This window comes from Bombina bombina, chromosome 6 (assembly GCF_027579735.1).
Source record: "Bombina bombina isolate aBomBom1 chromosome 6, aBomBom1.pri, whole genome shotgun sequence".
Classification (NCBI taxonomy): domain Eukaryota; kingdom Metazoa; phylum Chordata; class Amphibia; order Anura; family Bombinatoridae; genus Bombina; species Bombina bombina.
The window spans coordinates 39,109,503-39,130,934 of NC_069504.1; the positions used below are offsets into that span (position 1 = coordinate 39,109,503).

The 21,432-nt window shown below is 40.2% G+C and overlaps 1 protein-coding gene across 2 annotated transcripts in view; it reads left to right on the plus strand.

The window, feature by feature from the left end:
• The window catches only part of KLHDC10 (kelch domain containing 10), a 229,686-nt gene that overhangs the window by 26,209 nt on the left and 182,045 nt on the right, over window positions 1–21,432 (plus strand). Inside the window, exon 2 of one of the 2 annotated variants that reach the window (XM_053716377.1) lies at window positions 16,084–16,176. The exons of the other annotated variant lie outside the window; for it this stretch is intronic. Coding sequence (XP_053572352.1) covers window positions 16,084–16,176 — 93 coding nt within the window. The remainder of the gene's footprint in view (window positions 1–16,083; window positions 16,177–21,432) is intronic. 2 annotated transcript variants of the gene reach the window in all.

Genomic DNA, 21,432 nt, shown 5'->3' on the forward strand with positions numbered 1-21,432 from the left:
TTATTTCACTGAGCAATATACTGTAAAGTAAGTGTCTCTCCTTTTCATAATGCATATTAGTGAACTCCCCTTAAAGGACAATAAAACAAGTTGGGATAGAGACAAAATATAATATAGACTTTAATTACTTTGCCTGCAAATTTATACTGCAGTGCCTCGACTATTAACCCTTATTAGTTTCTGAATTGTTAAAGGGACATTCTACAATATAATTTTTATTGTTTTAAAAGATAGATATTCCCTTTTATTACCCATTCCAAAGGTTTGCACAACCAACAGTTAGTTTAATATACTTTTTACCTTGTATCTAAGCATCTTCTGACAGCCCCCTGATCACATGACTGACTATTTAAAATCTATTGACTTGCATTTAGCATTGTGTTGTGCTAAATCTTAAATAACTTTCTGGGTGTGAACATAGTGTTATCTATATGAATTATCAGTCTCCTGTTGTGAAAAGTAAATAAAATAGCATGTGATTAAGAGGCTGTCAATAGAACATTTGAAACAGGCAGAAATTAGTGGTTTAAATGTTATAAAGTATATTAATCTAACAATGTTGGTTGTGCAAAGCTGGGGAATGGGTAATGAAGGCATTATCTATCTTTTTAAATAACAATTTTTGTGTAGACTGTCCCTTTTTAAAGGGACAGTATAAAACTTCTGCAATGTCATCATTCTTTAAAGCTTCACAACCCAACAAGCCCAACAAAAACATGGAGGTAGACGGAGACTCAGATCAAGAGACTACATTGCAAAAAGAAGGTAATACTCCACTAACAAAATCTGATTTGCGGACCTTGGTCTAAAAAAAAAGACATTGCCGACAACTTTGAAAAATTTTGGGAGAAAATTGATTCTATTCATTCCTCTGTTACTAACAGCTTGTCTGAGATTAAGTCTGATTTGACAGATATGGGGAACAGGATAGATATGCTTGAGGACCAGAAAGATGCCATGGTCGAGAATGTGGATGAGATCGCAAGTGGTGTCAACGCAACAGCAACAGTTATTGGAATTCCAGGATAAGCTGGATGACCTGGAGAACAGAAGCAGGAGGAACAATCTCAGGCTGAAAGGAGTTCCGGAGGAAGTGACTGTTGCGGAGTTACCAGCATATCTAGCGCAACTTTTTGCTCAGATCACAAGCTCACCTTATGACTATACATTCCATGTCGAGAGCTCATAGAGCTCTAAAAGCAAAACCAAAGTCCGGTCTCCCACCAAGGTATATATTAATTAAAAGGACTTTCTTCCCAGACAAAGAGAAGATCCTCCAAGCCACTAGAAAGCAACCCACATTCAAATTTCAAGGGAATGTGATACAATTTTATCAAGATCTGAACCTACGAACTTTGCATAGACTAAGTGCACTAAGACCCCTTACCTCTTTGCTGAGGAAACGGCAAATACAATACAGATGGGGTTTCCCTTTTGCCTTAATCATCACGAAGGACACCAAGACAATCGCCATCAAGGAGCCAGAAGATATCCCTGAAGTGTGTGGGGTGCTGGGTTTGGAGATCCCACAATTACCTGAGAAAGAACCATCCCTGACTCACAAGTTTATACCTGCACGACAAGAGGATCAATCAAAATGGCACAAATCACGACATAAGAAGTTAAAGACAAAAGAACCCAGAGATTAAGAACTTTAATCAACAAACTCCCCTTGCTCCTTGGGGCTTAGGAGAAAGGGACTTTTCTCATTTGCGACTACTTCCTGAACGACTAAGTTGTAGAAGCTGATGAGAGGATCGAACCAGGCTATGTATAATTTAAAAGTGAAACTGTAGAGCTAAGTGCTATTTATTATACAGATGTTTGCTCTAGGTTCCTTAGGCCAGGTTACTGATGTATTACACATATTTTCTAATGCTCTTTTATTAGAATATAATTAATGTGACTCGTAAGGGGACAAATACGGAAAATCCAACATTTACTAAGTTGTTTTTTTTTTTCAAATGTGTTGTTCCAATGTTGGGGATAAAAATTTGGTTATTGTTTTCACCTGTTTGACATGTTTTACTACCCCAAATGTTTTTTATCCTTTCAGTGACACTTCCGCGGCTCACTCCTGTAGGTTCCAGGCTCAGAAGACTAGCAGCGCAGAAATTAAGACTTCTCATATGAGGGTAGATATCTGTGTTTACAACACTCCCAGAACAGGGCAGAGAGATCAGGACAATGCATATGTCTAATATACACTTAATATCACATAATGTCAGAGGGCTCAATACGGACACCAAACGGAGAATAGCTATGTCCCAATACACATCCCTAAATACCAATGTCCTGTTTTTGCATGAGAGACACCTCCTTAAGGCTAACATCCCAAAATAATGGGCAAAACATTTCAATACACACTATCACGCCACAGCAGATAAAAAAAAAAGAGGGGTTTCAATCCTGATACATTCCTCCATTAGCTTCACTCATGAAAGCACAATAGCAGACCCGGGGGGGGCGATACTTGATAGTTAGAGGACAGATGCTGGACACGGAGGTTACTTTATGTAATATATATATATATATATATATATATATATATATCCCCAACGAAAACCAACATGATTTCTTCAGACACATCTCCCATCTAACACAGTGGTCTCAAACTAAAATCATACTGGCAGGAGACTTCAACATTACTATGGTAACTCGTACATCTGTTAAAAATGTCCCCTTATCTAGTAAACAACACAGACACAATAGATTGGTCAAATCGATACAAGACTCACTTGCACCACAAGCTTTGATACCTGACACACACTGTATGGGGTGACGAGTAACACTACGTTTTATTCGGCAGCACACAGAACCTACATACGGTTGGATTATGTTTAGGTTAGCCAGATTCTCCACTCAGTGCTCCAAAGCTCTTCTATACACGCTTGTGTGTGGTCAGACCAATCTATCTTATCATTAAAATTAGGTGGGATGTGAGATATTCAACGTAATAGGACGTGGACATTTGATCCAACTCTTTTGAAAAACCCACAGAGACATTATAGCATCTTACAGACATTGGTGGAGTTCTGTAGGATAAACATAGATACTACAACCAACCCTATAAACATTTGGGCGGCACATAAAGTGGTGATAAGAGGGACGACTTATACAGGAGAAAGCCAGACTAAATCAATAACATTGTGACACTACAGACTCTTCAGACTAAAAAGACCATGTTGGCAAAGATATAACTTTCAGGCGGCGAGGGCAATTCAGAAATTGAAAGCACACTATTTTATTTATGCTAACAAGCCGGACAAATATATGACCCACATAATCAGGGAGAGATGTAGAGCTTCAGCTATCCTCATAGAGACAGACCAGGGGACGTTGACGTCCAACCCAGAGACAATAGTGGACACGTTTGCTACATTTTACAGCAAATTATGACTGACAGAAGGTCATATATAGCACAGAAATGGATAGGCACACTAACGAGTTTCTTGTAAATTGCCCACTAAAATCACTTACCAAAGACCAAATAGTTTTAATTCCCTGGTCACCAGTCTGGAGGTATTGAGTGCAGTGAAGGACCTTTAAGCCTCGTAAGGCGGCAGGCCCGGATGGTTTTCCGGGAGAATATTATAAGCTGTTTCGCAGCACCTTAAATCCACATGTAACCAAATTCTGTAATTATATCCTGGAAGGGAACCCTATCCCAAGAGAGCTATTGCTAGCGAAAATAGTGGTGATCCCCAAACCCGAAAGAGACAATAAAAAATGCCAGAATTACTGACCAATGTCATTGATAAACCAAGACTTAAAGCTTTTTACCAAGATTTAGCAAACCGACTAAATGTAATTTTTTCCGGCTTGATACACCCAAATCAAGTGGGGTTTATTAAAGATCGAGAAGCTCCAGACAATATACGCAGAATCACCAATCTGATTCATCACTTAGGGAGACAGCGGACGCCTTCTCTGCTGTTATTGCTGGATGCGGAGAAGGTGTTCGATAGAATCGACTGGAGATACATGATGTTGGTTTTACAGAGGATGGGCTTCGATGGTTCATTTATGTCAGCAATCCGAGCAATTTACTCTTTCCCTAGGCCCAGGTGATTGCAGGGGGCTATTAGTCTATCTTCCCCATTCTTAATGGCACGAGATAGGGGTGCCCCTTGTCTCCCCTTTATTCGCGCTCTGTATTGAGCAATTGGCAGCGAGCATAAGAGTGCACCCAGACATAGCTGGGGTCAAAACCGCACAATCAGAATATAAATTTGCCTTGTTCGCGGACGATATTTTACTAACAATTACAAAACCCCTCATATCCTTACCCAATTTATATACAGTACTAGACTTTTTCTCGGCTATTTCAGGTTACAAAATTAACTCGGATAAGTGTGAAGCTCTTTCCATAGCCATTCCCTCCCAGACTCCAGAAATTACTGGAGTTAAACTTTGACTTTAAATGGGTCAAGCATACACTTAAATACTTGGGGATTAACCTTCCCGCAACAGATGCAAAATTTGTACAAATATAACTACCCACCATTATTTCGAAAAATGAGGCAAGACATCACGAAATGGAGTAAATATAATTTCTCCTGGCTAGTAAAGTTAGTGGCAGTCAAAATGACTATATTACCCCGACCTACTATATTTATTCAGGGCACTGCCGATAGCCATTGTCAAATCAGATATAGAAAAACTACAGACAGATCTTTTGGCTTTTATCAGGGGGACGAAATCAGCTAGGATATTTAAGTCTTTAATACACCGGCATAAATCGTTAGGAGGGGTAGGCGGCCCTAATTTGATGGATTATTATAGGGCAGCGCAGGACGCAATGTTGCTGAAGAGGTCAGAGGAATCCATTTGGATTGCTTTAGAGACAGAACTAGAATGGAGGGGTGATCCAGACTCCTTTCTTTGGGATATACAACAGACTGGAGCTAAGGCTCACTCCCCAGAGACACACACAGTTGAGCTAACAATTAAACTATGGACGAAACTGAGTAAGAGAGGAGATATTCTCCCAAGAAATTCCTTATTAATGCCAATTAGGCATCTATTACAGGGACACACACAAGCACCTACAGAAATGGGAAAACAAGGGCCTGTACAGAGTGGCCGATATTCTAGAGAGCGGGTCGGTTTTGTCGTTTTCCCACTTACAGAAAAGAATTGCACCCCTCAAATTACCCTGGTTCATTTATTTGCAGCTACAGTCCTCTCTCTGAACTTTCTGAAAAATGCACCAAGCAAGGTGTCCATGGTGTTAGAGGCCTCTGGCATCAGTCCCCATAGATCTAAACACTCTATATCTAGGCTTTATGTGGCAATTCAATCCCCCCCCCAAGCACACCTAAAACCCACATCATGTTAGCGTAGGAACGAGAACTATAAAAGATAGACAGGAGTGGCAAACATTATTTCAGTCGGGAGATAAAGGCCTACTAAGCGTTGACTTGAAAGAAAAAAAAGATGAAAATGGTCTTCCGATGGTACTTGACCCCAGTTAGGACATCTTGTATGAACCCCCAGGGGAGCGACTTGTGCTATAGGGGCTGTGGCAAAAGAGGTACATATAAACGTATGTAGTGCGATTCTGAGATAATACAGGAGGTGTGGAGGAGACTATCTTCGTTTATAGGCCAGCTGATAGATGAGGAGTTTACCCCTACCATACAACAGGCACTAATGCATGAACATGAACCCTTAGATGTTTTTCATAGATACCTTAACACCTTCATTAGAATCCTATGCACAGTCTCTAGAACATGTATCGCGAGATACTGGAAGATAGGGGCTCCGTCATGGACGAAAATATACAATAAAGCAGTGTTTTTCAACCAGTGTGCCGTGAGAGATCCTCAGGTGTGCCACGGCAGACTGACAACAGTGTGACATATTTTTTAAACTTTGCTTGTTTTTTACTCCCAGTGCAGGGGTAGTTTGTAGGAGGCATGGCATAACAGCACAATACATACAGTATGTGTGTGTTTGTGTGTATGTGTATATATATATATATATATATATATATATATATATATATATATATATATATATATATATATATATATATATATGTATATGTGTGTATATATGTATATGTGTGTATATGTGTATATATATATATATATATATATATATATAATGTATGTATATATATATGTTGTATAAGGCTACGTGTGATTTTTTTTTTTTTTTTTTTTTTTTAATTTTGGGATGGTGGTGTGCCACAGGATTTTTTAATGTAAAAAAGTGTGCCACAGCAAAAAAAAGGTTAAACATCACTGCAATAAAGTACAACACACACATACCATGTATGAAAAAGCAGCGGGAATTCAAAACAATAGGGCGGTTATAGACAAGATATGGTTCTATTGGATAGGTAGACAGGAGTAGTCACTAGGAGTCCTTACTTAGATTGAGCCGATGTCGGGATGCAGGAGTGTGCCGTGGAATAGATGCCTTTATTTACAAGGTACTTTGCTCTCTACAACAAGGTCACTGTTTATTTCACTGTTCCCTCTCCCCCTTCTTACTGTTTAACAAAACTTTATGACTTTTAAAGTAAGAAATACTTTTAATATATATTAACATAGCACTGTGGATGAACTGATGTGGTGTTCTCCCAGAATCTGAAAGGGCGATACCCTCATTTGATCATCATTAAAGGGCCGAGCGCTCTTCTTTAGGAAATACACGAAGAACAGAGGTGGATTAGTGGATCTGTAGATGTTGTTAATGAAAATTGAATGTGTGATTGACCCACCAGTTTATGTAATATATAGTTCTGTGGCCACAGATCGGAACCATTGTGCAAATGAATGTTGAAACTTGATAAAATGTTTAATAAAAATATTTAAACATAAAGGGACAGTATACACTCATTGTCATATAACTGCATGTAATAGACACTACTATTAAGAATAAGATGCACAGATACTGATATAAAAATCCTGTATGAAACTGTTTAAAAACTTAGAAGCTCTCAGTTTAGCTCTGTTGAAATGGTAGCTGGAAAGCCCACTGCAAGTGGGAAATAAGACACTCCCCCTCTCTCCCTTCTTTTGCATACCCTTTGCAGAACTTACAAGCCAGACTAAGTTCCGATGTAAACACTATTACTAAAAATGAAATCATGCAATAGTCTATTGATCCCGTGATTTCAAGGCTGGGATCTGATCATTGGGGGGCTGTCTATGCTTTTACGTGCCCCCCCCCAGGCCGATCCTTGCCTTCATCAAAGGGGGAAGCTGCAGGACACCATATGTGGTAGGATGTTCCATGCCGTCCTAACATCGTTAAAGCCCAACACTGTTAGGATAGCATGGAACGTACAAATGGCTGTGAAGGTGTTATGACATTAATGATACTTTTTAATTAGAATCTGAGATATAAGCACAAAAAAAATGCGCCTGTGTGTATCGGTTTGGAAGATGCAAATAACACAAATGAACCCCTTGTGCAGTTAACTGGGTTGCTGTAAAAACATCCAGCCTGCACCTGATAGCACTGTCTGAGTGCTCTGGAAAAAAAATGTGAGTACCCTGCACAAGGGGATCATTTGTGTTGGATGCATCTTCCAAACCGATACACACAGGCACCTCTTTTTTTGCTTGCTTATATCTCAGATTTCAAGACACCAGAGTGCTGCCACCATTTGAGAATAACCTGTTTGTTTGGACCTATAAATCTTTTCAGATGAGTTTCTGATTCACCTGGAATGACCTGATAATCCCCCTCCACTGGGACAATTCCTTGTCAGGAATTGTATTCATTCTCACTGCTGCATTTTTATGTATTTTTGCTATTGTCATATACTGTTACATATTGTATAATTACAGTGTATAGCTGGCACTGACTTCTCAGGATATTCCTGTGTTCTGTGTGAGGTGAGCCTGACACTGACTTCTCAGGGTATTACTGTGTGAGGTGAGACTGGCTCTGACTTCTCAGGATATTGCTGTGTGGGGTGAGCCTGACACTGACTTCTCAGGATATTCCGGTGTGAGGTAAGAATGGCACTGACTTCTCTGGATATTGCTGTGTACTGTGTGAGGTGAGCCTGGCACTGACTTCTCAGGGTATTGCTGTGTACTGTGTGAGGTGAGCCTGGCACTGACTTCTCTGGATATTGCTGTGTACTGTGTGAGGTGAGACTGGCACTGACTTCTCAGGGTATTGCTGTGTGAGGTGAGACTGGCACTGACTTCACAGGCTATTACTGTGTACTGTGTTTTTTTTTTTTCCTTTTTTTTTTTTTTTTTTTTTTTATTGGCTCTGTCCATTTTAACTTGGTCTTTAGACATATCTACATTCTATTTTACCTATTTTAATTGTATTAATATATCCTTATATTGGCTATATTAGAGAGCCCCCTATTGAGTCTTTTTATAGTCATCCCTGTACATTACTTTTAATTAGGAAGGAATGTGCAATATATGCAGGTTGCCTTGTTTTGCCCTTTTTAATAAGTAGATTTTACATAGAGATGTAAGATTGTCCTTTGTCATAAACAGTCACATACTCTATTCCTCATCCTTCTGTGGGAGGGTAGATTCCTGTACCCAAAACTGCAAATGAGAAATGTTGCTGTAGATTTGTGGATCAAGCATTCTTGTCTTCCTATTTGACTTCAGTACCACTTCCAATGTAATTGTTTTGCCTTTGTCTTGCTGCAAGTATCCTACTTAATTTTTTTTTATGAAGAATCTCCAAATCACTAGCAAACAGAGATAGGTCAGTGTCTAATAATAAATGTGCTCATAGAAACTATCAATAAAAAGTGTTTGGTTAGAAATCACTCTTGTCCCCTCCTCATCAGATTGCCACATGTGGGGTCCAGTGTCATTTTATTGCTTGTTCGAGTGTCTAGCTCCAACCATAACCCATGCATGCTTTAATCCATCTCTGCTAATTATGTTTCTGTTTATACAAATCCAGGACTCTCTGGCCAGTTTTACAATCAAATTATATGTGTGATAGCTTTGTGTGGTTATTGCCACTGGTTTAATTTGTCAGATTAGGAATATTGCAGGTCTGAGCATTGGAATTGTATGAACAAAACTAACATTAATTGTATCTGTGCATTAAAAGTTGTCCTTTTGGAAGACATTTTCATCATTCCCTGGTGACACCAAACCTAAAAGGGTTTTTAATTCAAATTGTTTAATTTCTACTTTCCAATGTGTGCTCCTCTGTATAAGGTTCTTATGGATGTAACAATATGCTAAATACACATTTGGATGCTTATTCTCCAAATAAAGCCCCCAAATAACCACTCAGATGTGTCTGCCATTTTCTGTAATTTCATATTTATAAAAACGGCACACCTTGATTTGCCACCAATCATTTTGTGAGTATTTAAAAGATATGAGCCATGCCAGTATCTAATTTTATATTTGTCATATAAAAATAAAATTAGGAGCAAAAAGAAAGCAAATCTGACTTGAAAAGCTCCAGGGATTTGTCAACATTTTGCCAATATTAATTTAGCAGTACTAAAGGTTTCAGAATAAATCTTTACTTTTATTGCAGACTATGTCAAATAAATGCTTTTTCCTTTTGTAAAGATGGGATTTGTGATATTTTTGGATATCTTTATTTGATATTTGACTCCTGTACTAGATTTGTTTAGTTTTGTTTTGTATTTTATCACAAATCTTTGTCATTTGTATACCCCTATAATTGTACCCAGCACTACGGAATTTGGAGGCACTTTACAGATAAATGATGATAATAATTTGACGTCAAAGCTATCAGGTATTTCTTTCATGTAATTAGCAAGAGTCCATGAGCTAGTGACGTATGGGATATACATTCCTACCAGGAGGGGCAAAGTTTCCCAAACCTCAAAATTCCTATAAATACACCCCTCACCACACCCACAAATCAGTTTTACAAACTTTGCCTCCTATGGAGGTGGTGAAGTAAGTTTGTGCTAGATTCTACGTTGATATGCGCTCCGCAGCAGGTTGGAGTCCGGTTTTCCTCTCAGCGTGCAGTGAATGTCAGAGGGATGTGAGGAGAGTATTGCCTATTTGAATTCAATGATCTCCTTCTACGGGGTCTATTTTATAGGTTCTCTGTTATCGGTCGTAGAGATTCATCTTTTACCTCCCTTTTCAGATCGACGATATACTCTTATATATACCATTACCTCTACTGATTCTCGTTTCAGTACTGGTTTGGCTTTCTACTACATGTAGATGAGTGTCCTGGGGTAAGTAAGTCTTATTTTCTGTGACACTCTAAGCTATGGTTGGGCACTTTTATATAAAGTTCTAAATGTATGTATTCAAGCATTTATTTGCCTTGACTCAGGATGTTCAAAGTTCCTTATTTCAGACAGTCAGTTTCATATTTGGGATAATGCATATGAATAAATCAAATTTTTTTCTTACCTTAAAATTTGACTTTTTTTCCCTGTGGGCTGTTAGGCTCACGGGGGTTGAAAATGCTTCATTTTATTGCGTCTTTTTTGGCGCAGACTTTTTGGCGCAAATTTTTTTTTCTTTTTCCGGCGTCATACGTGACGCCGGAAGTTGCGTCATTTTTTGACGTTTTTTTGCACCAAAAGTGTCGGCGTCCCGGATACGGTGTCATTTTTGGCGCCAAAAGCATTTAGGCGCTAAATAATGTGGGCGTCTTTTTTTGGCGCTAAAAAATATGGGCGTCACTATTGTCTCCACATTATTTAAGTCTCATTATTTATTGCTTCTGGTTGCTAGAAGCTTGTTCACTGTCATTTAAGGAATTTGATCAATTTTGCTTTATATGTTGTTTTTTCCATTACATATTGCAAGATGTCCCAGATTGACACTGAGTCAGAAGATACTTCTGGAAAAACGCTGCCTGGTGCTGGATCTACCAAAGTTAAGTGTATCTGCTGTAAACTTGTGGTATCTATTCCTCCAGCTGTTGTTTGTAATGAATGTCATGACAAACTTGTTAATGCAGATAATATTTCCTTTAGTAATGTTACATTACCTGTTGCTGTTCCATCAACATCTAATACTCAGAAGGTTCCTGTTAACATAAGAGATTTTGTTTCTAAATCCATTAAGAAGGCTATGTCTGTTATTCCTCCTTCTAGTAAACGTAAAAGGTCTTTTAAAACTTCTCATTTTTCAGATGAATTTTTAAATGAACATCATCGTTCTGATTCTGATAATGGTTCCTCTGGTTCAGAGGATTCTGTCTCAGAGATTGATGCTGATAAATCCTCATATTTATTCAAAATGGAATTTATTCGTTCTTTACTTAAAGAAGTACTAATTGCATTAGAAATAGAGGATTCTGGTCCTCTTGATACTAAATCTAAACGTTTAGATAAGGTTTTTAAATCTCCTGTAGTTATTCCAGAAGTTTTTCCTGTCCCTGATGCTATTTCTAAAGTAATCTCCAGGGAATGGGATAATTTGGGTAATTCATTTACTCCTTCTAAACGTTTTAAGCAATTATATCCTGTGCCATCTGACAGATTAGAATTTTGGGACAAAATCCCTAAAGTTGATGGGGCTGTCTCTACTCTTGCTAAACGTGCTACTATTCCTACGTCAGATGGTACTTCCTTTAAGGATCCTTTAGATAGGAAGATTTAATCCTTTCTAAGAAAAGCTTACTTATGTTCAGGTAATCTTCTTAGACCTGCTATATCTTTAGCGGATGTTGCTGCAGCTTCAACTTTTTGGTTAGAAGCTTTAGCGCAACAAGTAACAGATCATAATTCTCATAGCATTGTTAATCTTCTTCAACATGCTAATAATTTTATTTGTGATGCTATCTTTGATATCATTAGGGTTGATGTCAGGTATATGTCTCTAGCTATTTTAGCTAGAAGAGCTTTATGGCTTAAAACTTGGAATGCTGATATGTCTTCTAAGTCTACTCTGCTTTCCCTTTCTTTCCAGGGTAATAAATTATTTGGTTCTCAGTTGGATTCTATTATCTCAACTGTTACTGGAGGGAAAGGAACTTTTTTACCACAGGATAAAAAATCTAAAGGTAAATTTAGATCGAATAATAGTTTTCGTTCCTTTCATCACAATAAGGAACAAAAGCCTGATCCTTCCCCTACAGGAGCGGTATCAGTTTGGAAACCATCTCCAGTCTGGAATAAATCCAAGCCTTTTAGAAAACCAAAGCCAGCTCCCAAGTCCACATGAAGGTGCGGCCCTCATTCCAGCCCAGCTGGTAGGGGGCAGATTACGATTTTTCAAAGAAATTTGGATCAATTCAATTCACAATCTTTGGATTCAAAACATTGTTTCAGAAGGGTACAGAATTGGCTTCAAGATAAGGCCTCTTGCAAAGAGATTTTTTCTTTCCCGTGTCCCAGTAAATCCAGCGAAGGCTCAAGCATTTCTGAAATGTGTTTCAGATCTAGAGTTGGCTGGAGTAATTATTCCAGTTCCAGTTCTGGAACAGGGGCTGGGGTTTTATTCAAATCTCTTCATTGTACCAAAGAAGGAGCATTCCTTCAGACCAGTTCTGGATCTAAAAATATTGAATCGTTATGTAAGGATACCAACATTCAAAATGGTAACTATAAGGACTATCCTGCCTTTTGTTCAGCAAGGGCATTATATGTCCACAATAGATTTACAGGATGCATATCTGCATGTTCAGATTCATCCAGATCACTATAAGTTTCTGAGATTCTCTTTCCTAGACAAGCATTACCAGTTTGTGGCTCTGCCGTTTGGCCTAGCAACAGCTCCAAGAATTTTTACAAAGGTTCTCGGTGCCCTTCTGTCTGTAATCAGAGAACAGGGTATTGTGGTATTTCCTTATTTGGACGATATCTTGGTACTTGCTCAGTCTTCACATTTAGCAGAATCTCATACGAATCGACTTGTGTTGTTTCTTCAAGATCATGGTTGGAGGATCAATTTACCGAAAAGTTCATTGATTCCTCAGACAAGGGTAACCTTTTTAGGTTTCCAGATAGATTCAGCGTCCATGACTCTGTCTCTGACAGACAAGAGACATCTAAAATTGATTTCAGCTTGTCGAAACCTTCAATCACAATCATTCCCTTCGGTAGCCTTATGCATGGAAATTCTAGGTCTTATGACTGCTGCATCGGACGCGATCCCCTTTGCTCGTTTTCACATGCAACCTCTTCAGCTCTGTATGCTGAACCAGTGGTGCAGGGATTACACAAAGATATCTCAAGTAATATCTTTAAAACCGATTGTACGACACTCTCTGACGTGGTGGACAGATCACCATTGTTTAGTTCAGGGGGCTTCTTTTGTTCTTCCGACCTGGACTGTAATTTCAACAGATGCAAGTCTCACAGGTTGGGGAGCTGTTTGGGGGTCTCTGACAGCACAAGTGGTTTGGGAATCTCAGGAGGTGAGATTACCAATCAATATTTTGGAACTCCGTGCAATTTTCAGAGCTCTTCAGTCATGGCCTCTTCTAAAGAGAGAATCGTTCATTTGTTTTCAGACAGACAATGTCACAACTGTGGCATACATCAATCATCAAGGAGGGACTCGCAGTCCTCTGGCTAGGAAAGAAGTATCTCGAATACTGGTATGGGCGGAATCCAGCTCCTGTCTAATTTCTGCGGTTCATATCCCAGGTATAGACAATTGGGAAGCGGATTATCTCAGTCGCCAAACGTTACATCCGGGCGAATGGTCTCTTCACCCAGAGGTATTTCTTCAGATTGTTCAAATGTGGAGACTTCCAGAAATAGATCTGATGGCGTCTCATCTAAACAAGAAACTTTCCAGGTATCTGTCCAGATCCAGGGATCCTCAAGCGGAAGCAGTGGATTCATTGTCACTTCCTTGGAAGTATCATCCTGCCTATATCTTTCCGCCTCTAGTTCTTCTTCCAAGAGTAATCTCCAAGATTCTGAAGGAATGCTCGTTCTGCTGGTGGCTCCAGCATGGCCTCACAGGTTTTGGTATGCGGATCTTGTCCGGATGGCCTCTTGCCAACCGTGGACTCTTCCGTTAAGACCAGACCTTCTGTCGCAAGGTCCTTTTTTCCATCAGGATCTCAAATCCTTAAATTTAAAGGTATGGAGATTGAACGCTTGATTCTTAGTCAAAGAGGTTTCTCTGACTCTGTGATTAATACTTTGTTACAGGCTCGTAAATCTGTATCTAGGAAGATATATTATAGAGTCTGGAAGACTTATATTTCTTGGTGTCTTTCTCATCATTTTTCCTGGCATTCTTTTAGAATTCCGAGAATTTTACAGTTTCTTCAGGATGGTTTGGATAAAGGTTTGTCTGCAAGTTCCTTGAAAGGACAAATCTCTGCTCTTTCTGTTCTTTTTCACAGAAAGATTGCTAATCTTCCTGATATTCATTGTTTTGTACAAGCTTTGGTTCGTATAAAACCTGTCATTAAGTCAATTTCTCCTCCGTTTTAACCTATGCATTCATTGGACATTAAATTACTTTCTTGGAAAGTTTTGGTTTTTTTGGCCATCTCTTCTGCTAGAAGAGTTTCTGAATTATCTGGTCTTTCTTGTGAGTCTCCTTTTCTGATTTTTCATCAGGATAAGGCGGTGTTTTCAATTTTTACCTAAGGTTGTGAATTCTAACAACATTAGTAGAGAAATTGTGGTTCCTTCATTATGTCCTAATCCTAAGAATTCTAAGGAGAAATCATTGCATTCTTTGGATGTAGTGAGAGCTTTGAAATATTATGTTGAAGCTACTAAGAATTTCCGAAAGACTTCTAGTCTATTTGTTATCTTTTCCGGTTCTAGGAAAGGTCAGAAGGCCTCTGCCATTTCTTTGGCATCTTGGTTAAAATCTTTAATTCATCATGCCTATGTCGAGTCGGGTAAAACTCCGCCTCAAAAGATTACAGCTCATTCTACTAGGTCAGTTTCTACTTCCTGGGCGTTTAGGAATGAAGCTTCGGTCGATCAGATTTGCAAAGCAGCAACTTGGTCTTCTTTGCATACCTTTACTAAATTCTACCATTTTGATGTGTTTCTTCTTCTGAAGCAGTTTTTGGTAGAAAAGTACTTCAGGCAGCGGTTTCAGTTTGATTCTTCTGCTTATAATTTCAGTTTTTTTCATTATAAGATTTAAACTTTATTTTTGGGTGTGGATTATTTTCAGCGGAATTGGCTGTCTTTATTTTATCCCTCCCTCTCTAGTGACTCTTGCGTGGAAGATCCACATCTTGGGTAGTCATTATCCCATACGTCACTAGCTCATGGACTCTTGCTAATTACATGAAAGAAAACATAATTTATGTAAGAACTTTACCTGATAAATTAATTTCTTTCATATTAGCAAGAGTCCATGAGGCCCACCCTTTTTGTGGTGGTTATGATTTTTTTTGTATAAAGCACAATTATTCCAATTCCTTATTTTTTATGCTTTCGCAATTTTTTCTGATCACCCCACTTCTTGGCTATGCGTTAAACTGAATTGTGGGTGTGGTGAGGGGTGTATTTATAGGCATTTTGAGGTTTGGGAAACTTTGCCCCTCCTGGTAGGAATGTATAACCCATACGTCACTAGCTCATGGACTCTTGCTAATATGAAAGAAATTAATTTATCAGGTAAGTTCTTACATAAATTATGTTTTTATGCCACTCTTGTGGTGGTGTGGTTGTTTTTTTTTTTTTTTTTTTTTTTAGACTTGGGCAAATGATCATGCTTGGCAGCATCTAATTTAGTTATATAAATTATAGCTACATATAAAGAACTATTAATTCACCTTTTTTTTTCTTTTCCACAATGTAAAATCTCATGTGGTCAAATAGCTGATTGCTAGTACAGGGCTTGACAAATCTCTGGAGTCTGGTTGCCATGGTTCCTACAATGTAATTTTTTGCTTCTGTTTATTCCATGTATTTCTATATATAAAAAAAAAACTTCCTTCCCCCAGATCATTTTAATAATAAAAATTGGTTGGCTCATCATGGGGGATTATTGGCCCGTGTCATTATTCAACCAGTTGCTGATATCTTCCAAACTAAAGGCAAAGTTCTGAATTTAACTCCCTAGTGGAACCCCCAACCCCAGTGGAAGCTGAAGATGTCTCCAGTCCCAACTCTTTAATGCTGCTCATGTTGCTGTTTCCTTGTGCTATGTACGTCTGACTCATTGCTGGTAATTGTGGTAACAGGCTCTAAGAAGAAAGTACGATGGTTTCCCGTTAGGCGACTCTTCACTCACTCCTGTCCCAGCCTCAGGATCCCTAGCAGGTTTTTAAGAGAAGGTGGGTGATTACCAGCCAATAGTTACTTGTTCCTTTTTTTCTTTCTCCTCTCGCTGCCTCTAATAATTTCCCATTCTTGTATTTAGAGAAACTGCATTGTTCTGTCTTGTACAGTCCATTCTATGTTGTCTGCTGGGTTATAGTATGTGCTGAAGAAACGAACCAATCTAAACCAAGCTATTTTATCTAGCAATATTACTTATTGGTTACTGAATGTGTCAAATTGTGTGCTTTTTCAGAAATGGAGGTAACCAGGGCAGAAGCCTTGGCATCCTTATAAGACAGTGTTATGTGCTGCACTTGAGTCCGCATAGAGTTACCTGGAAGTAAAGCACAGTTTTATATTGAGATGCATCAGAGCAGGGGTTGCCAACCTTTTGGACCTCAGGGACCACTAAACTCACAATTTCTCCAACATAGGTGTGTCCGGTCCACGGCGTCATCCTTACTTGTGGGATATTCTCTTCCCCAACAGGAAATGGCAAAGAGCCCAGCAAAGCTGGTCACATGATCCCTCCTAGGCTCCGCCTACCCCAGTCATTCTCTTTGCCGTTGTACAGGCAACATCTCCACGGAGATGGCTTAGAGTTTTTTAGTGTTTAACTGTAGTTTTTCATTATTCAATCAAGAGTTTGTTATTTTCAAATAGTGCTGGTACGTACTATTTACTCAGAAACAGAAAAGAGATGAAGAATTCTGTTTGTATGAGGAAAATGATTTTAGCAACCGTAACTAAAATCCATGGCTGTTCCACACAGGACTGTTGAGAGCAATTAACTTCAGTTGGGGGAACAGTTTGCAGTCTCTTGCTGCTTGAGGTATGACACATTCTAACAAGACGATGTAATGCTGGAAGCTGTCATTTTCCCTATGGGATCCGGTAAGCCATGTTTATTACGATTGTAAATAAGGGCTTCACAAGGGCTTATTTAAACTGTAGACTTTTTTTGGGCTAAATCGATTGATATTAACACTTATTTAGCCTTGAGGAATCATTTATTCTGGGTATTTTGATTTAATAATATCGGCAGGCACTGTTTTAGACACCTTATTCTTTAGGGGCTTTCCCAAAGCATAGGCAGAGTCTCATTTTCGCGCCGGTGTTGCGCACTTGTTTTTGAGAGGCATGGCATGCAGTCGCATGTGAGAGGAGCTCTGATACTTATAAAAGACTTCTGAAGGCGTCATTTGGTATCGTATTCCCCTTTGGGTTTGGTTGGGTCTCAGCAAAGCAGATACCAGGGACTGTAAAGGGGTTTAAAGCTTAAAACGGCTCCGGTTCCGTTATTTTAAGGGTTAAAGCTTCCAAAATTGGTGTGCAATATTTTCAAGGCTTTAAGACGCTGTGGTGAAAATTTGGTGAATTTTGAACAATTCCTTCATGTTTTTTCGCAATTGCAGTAATAAAGTGTGTTCAGTTTAAAATTTAAAGTGACAGTAACGGTTTTATTTTAAAACGTTTTTTGTACTTTCTGATCAAGTTTATGCCTGTTTAACATGTCTGAACTACCAGATAGACTGTGTTCTGAATGTGGGGAAGCCAGAATTCCTATTCATTTAAATAAATGTGATTTATGTGATAATGACAATGATGCCCAAGATGATTCCTCAAGTGAGGGGAGTAAGCATGGTACTGCATCATTCCCTCCTTCGTCTACACGAGTCTTGCCCACTCAGGAGGCCCCTAGTACATCTAGCGCGCCAATACTCCTTACTATGCAACAATTAACGGCTGTAATGGATAATTCTGTCAAAAACATTTTAGCCAAAATGAACCCTTGTCAGCGTAAGCGTGGCTGCTCTGTTTTAGTTACTGAAGAGCATGACGACGCTGATATTAATATCTCTGAAGGGCCCCTAACCCAATCTGAGGGGGCCAGGGAGGTTTTGTCTGAGGGAGAAATTACTGATTTAGGGAACATTTCTCAGCAGGCTGAATCTGATGTGATTACATTTAAATTTAAATTGGAACATCTCCGCATTTTGCTTAAGGAGGTATTATCCACTCTGGATGATTGTGAAAATTTAGTCATCCCAGAGAAACTATGTAAAATGGACAAGTTCCTAGAGGTGCCGGGGCTCCCAGAAGCTTTTCCTATACCCAAGCGGGTGGCGGACATTGTTAATAAAGAATGGGAAAGGCCCGGTATTCCTTTCGTCCCTCCCCCCATATTTAAAAAATTGTTTCCTATGGTCGACCCCAGAAAGGACTTATGGCAGTCAGTCCCCAAGGTCGAGGGAGCGGTTTCTACTTTAAACAAACGCACCACTATTCCCATAGAGGATAGTTGTGCTTTCAAAGATCCTATGGATAAAAAATTAGAAGGTTTGCTTAAAAAGATGTTTGTTCAGCAGGGTTACCTTCTACAACCCATTTCATGCATTGTCCCTGTCACTACAGCCGCATATTTCTGGTTTGATGAACTGCTTAAGGTGCTCGATAGTGACTCTCCTCCTTATGAGGAGATTATGGACAGAATCAATGCTCTCAAATTGGCTAATTCTTTCACTCTAGACGCCTCTTTGCAATTGGCTAAGTTAGCGGCTAAGAACTCTGGGTTTGCTATTGTGGCGCGCAGAGCGCTTTGGTTGAAATCTTGGTCGGCTGATGCGTCTTCCAAGAACAAGCTACTAAACATTCCTTTCAAGGGGAAAACGCTGTTTGGTCCTGACTTGAAAGAGATTATCTCTGATATCACTGGGGGTAAGGGCCACGCCCTTCCTCAGGATCGGCCCTTCAAGGCAAAAAATAGACCTAATTTTCGTCCCTTTCGTAAAAACGGACCAGCCCAAGGTGCTACGTCCTCTAAGCAAGAGGGTAATACTTCTCAGGCCAAGCCAGCTTGGAGACCAATGCAAGGCTGGAACAAGGGAAAGCAGGCCAAGAAACCTGCCACTGCTACCAAGACAGCATGAAATATTGGCCCCCAATCCGGGACCGGATCTGGTGGGGGGCAGACTCTCTCTCTTCGCTCAGGCTTGGGCAAGAGATGTTCTGGATCCTTGGGCGCTAGAAATAGTCTCCCAGGGTTATCTTCTGGAATTCAAGGGACTTCCCCCAAGGGGGAGGTTCCACAAGTCGCAGTTGTCTTCAGACCACATAAAAAGACAGGCGTTCTTACATTGTGTAGAAGACCTGTTAAAAATGGGAGTGATTCATCCTGTTCCATTAAGAGAACAAGGGATGGGGTTCTACTCCAATCTGTTCATAGTTCCCAAAAAAGAGGGAACGTTCAGACCAATCCTAGATCTCAAGATCTTAAACAAATTTCTCAAGGTCCCATCGTTCAAGATGGAAACCATTCGAACTATCCTTCCTTCCATCCAGGAAGGTCAATTTATGACCACGGTGGATTTAAAGGATGCGTATCTACATATTCCTATCCACAAGGAACATCATCGGTTCCTAAGGTTTGCATTCCTGGACAAACATTACCAGTTCGTGGCGCTTCCTTTCGGATTAGCCACTGCTCCAAGGATTTTCACAAAGGTACTAGGGTCCCTTCTAGCGGTGCTAAGACCAAGGGGCATTGCAGTAGTACCTTACCTGGACGACATTCTGATTCAAGCGTCGTCCCTTCCTCAAGCAAAGGCTCACACGGACATTGTCCTGGCCTTTCTCAGATCTCACGGCTGGAAAGTGAACGTGGAAAAGAGTTCTCTATCCCCGTCAACAAGGGTTCCCTTCTTGGGAACAATTATAGACTCCTTAGAAATGAGGATCTTTCTAACAGAGGCCAGAAAAACAAAGCTTCTGGACTCTTGTCGGATACTTCATTCCGTTCCTCTTCCTTCCATAGCTCAGTGCATGGAAGTGATCGGGTTGATGGTGGCGGCGATGGACATAGTTCCTTTTGCGCGCATTCATCTAAGACCATTACAACTGTGCATGCTCAGTCAGTGGAATGGGGACTATACAGACTTGTCTCCGAAGATACAAGTAAATCAGAGGACCAGAGACTCACTCCGTTGGTGGCTGTCCCTGGACAATCTGTCTCAAGGGATGATGTTCCACAGACCAGAGTGGGTCATTGTCACGACCGACGCCAGTCTGATAGGCTGGGGCGCGGTCTGGGGATCCCTGAAAGCTCAGGGTCTTTGGTCTCGGGAAGAATCTCTTCTACCGATAAATATTCTGGAACTGAGAGCGATATCAATGCGCTCCAGGCCTGGCCCCAGCTTGCGAGGACCAGGTTCATACGGTTTCAATCAGACAACATGACGACTGTTGCGTACATCAACCATCAGGGGGGAACAAGGAGTTCCCTAGCGATGGAAGAAGTAACCAAAATTATTCTTTGGGCGGAGTCTCACTCCTGCCACCTGTCTGCTATCCACATCCCAGGAGTGGAAAATTGGGAAGCGGATTTTCTGAGTCGTCAGACATTGCATCCGGGGGAGTGGGAACTCCATCCGGAAATCTTTGCCCAAGTCACTCACCTGTGGGGCATTCCAGACATGGATCTGATGGCCTCTCGTCAGAACTTCAAAGTTCCTTGCTACGGGGCCAGATCCAGGGATCCCAAGGCGGCTCTAGTGGATGCACTAGTAGCACCTTGGACCTTCAAACTAGCTTATGTGTTCCCGCCATTTCCTCTCATCCCCAGGCTGATAGCCAGGATCAAGCAGGAGAGGGCGTCGGTGATCTTGATAGCTCCTGCGTGGCCACGCAGGACTTGGTATGCAGATCTGGTGAATATGTCATCGGCTCCACCTTGGAAGCTACCTTTGAGACGAGACCTTCTTGTTCAGGGTCCGTTCGAACATCCGAATCTGGTTTCACTCCAGCTGACTGCTTGGAGATTGAACGCTTGATTTTATCGAAGCGAGGATTCTCAGATTCTGTGATCGATACTCTTGTTCAGGCCAGAAAGCCTGTGACTAGAAAGATTTACCACAAAATTTGGAAAAAATATATCTGTTGGTGTGAATCTAAAGGATTCCCTTGGGACAAGGTTAAGATTCCTAGGATTCTATCCTTCCTTCAAGAAGGATTGGAAAAAGGATTATCTGCAAGTTCCCTGAAGGGACAGATTTCTGCCTTGTCGGTATTACTTCACAAAAAGCTGGCAGCTGTGCCAGATGTTCAAGCCTTTGTTCAGGCTCTGGTTAGAATCAAGCCTGTTTACAAACCTTTGACTCCTCCTTGGAGTCTCAATTTAGTTCTTTCAGTTCTTCAGGGGGTTCCGTTTGAACCCTTACATTCCGTTGATATTAAGTTATTATCTTGGAAAGTTTTGTTTTTAGTTGCGATTT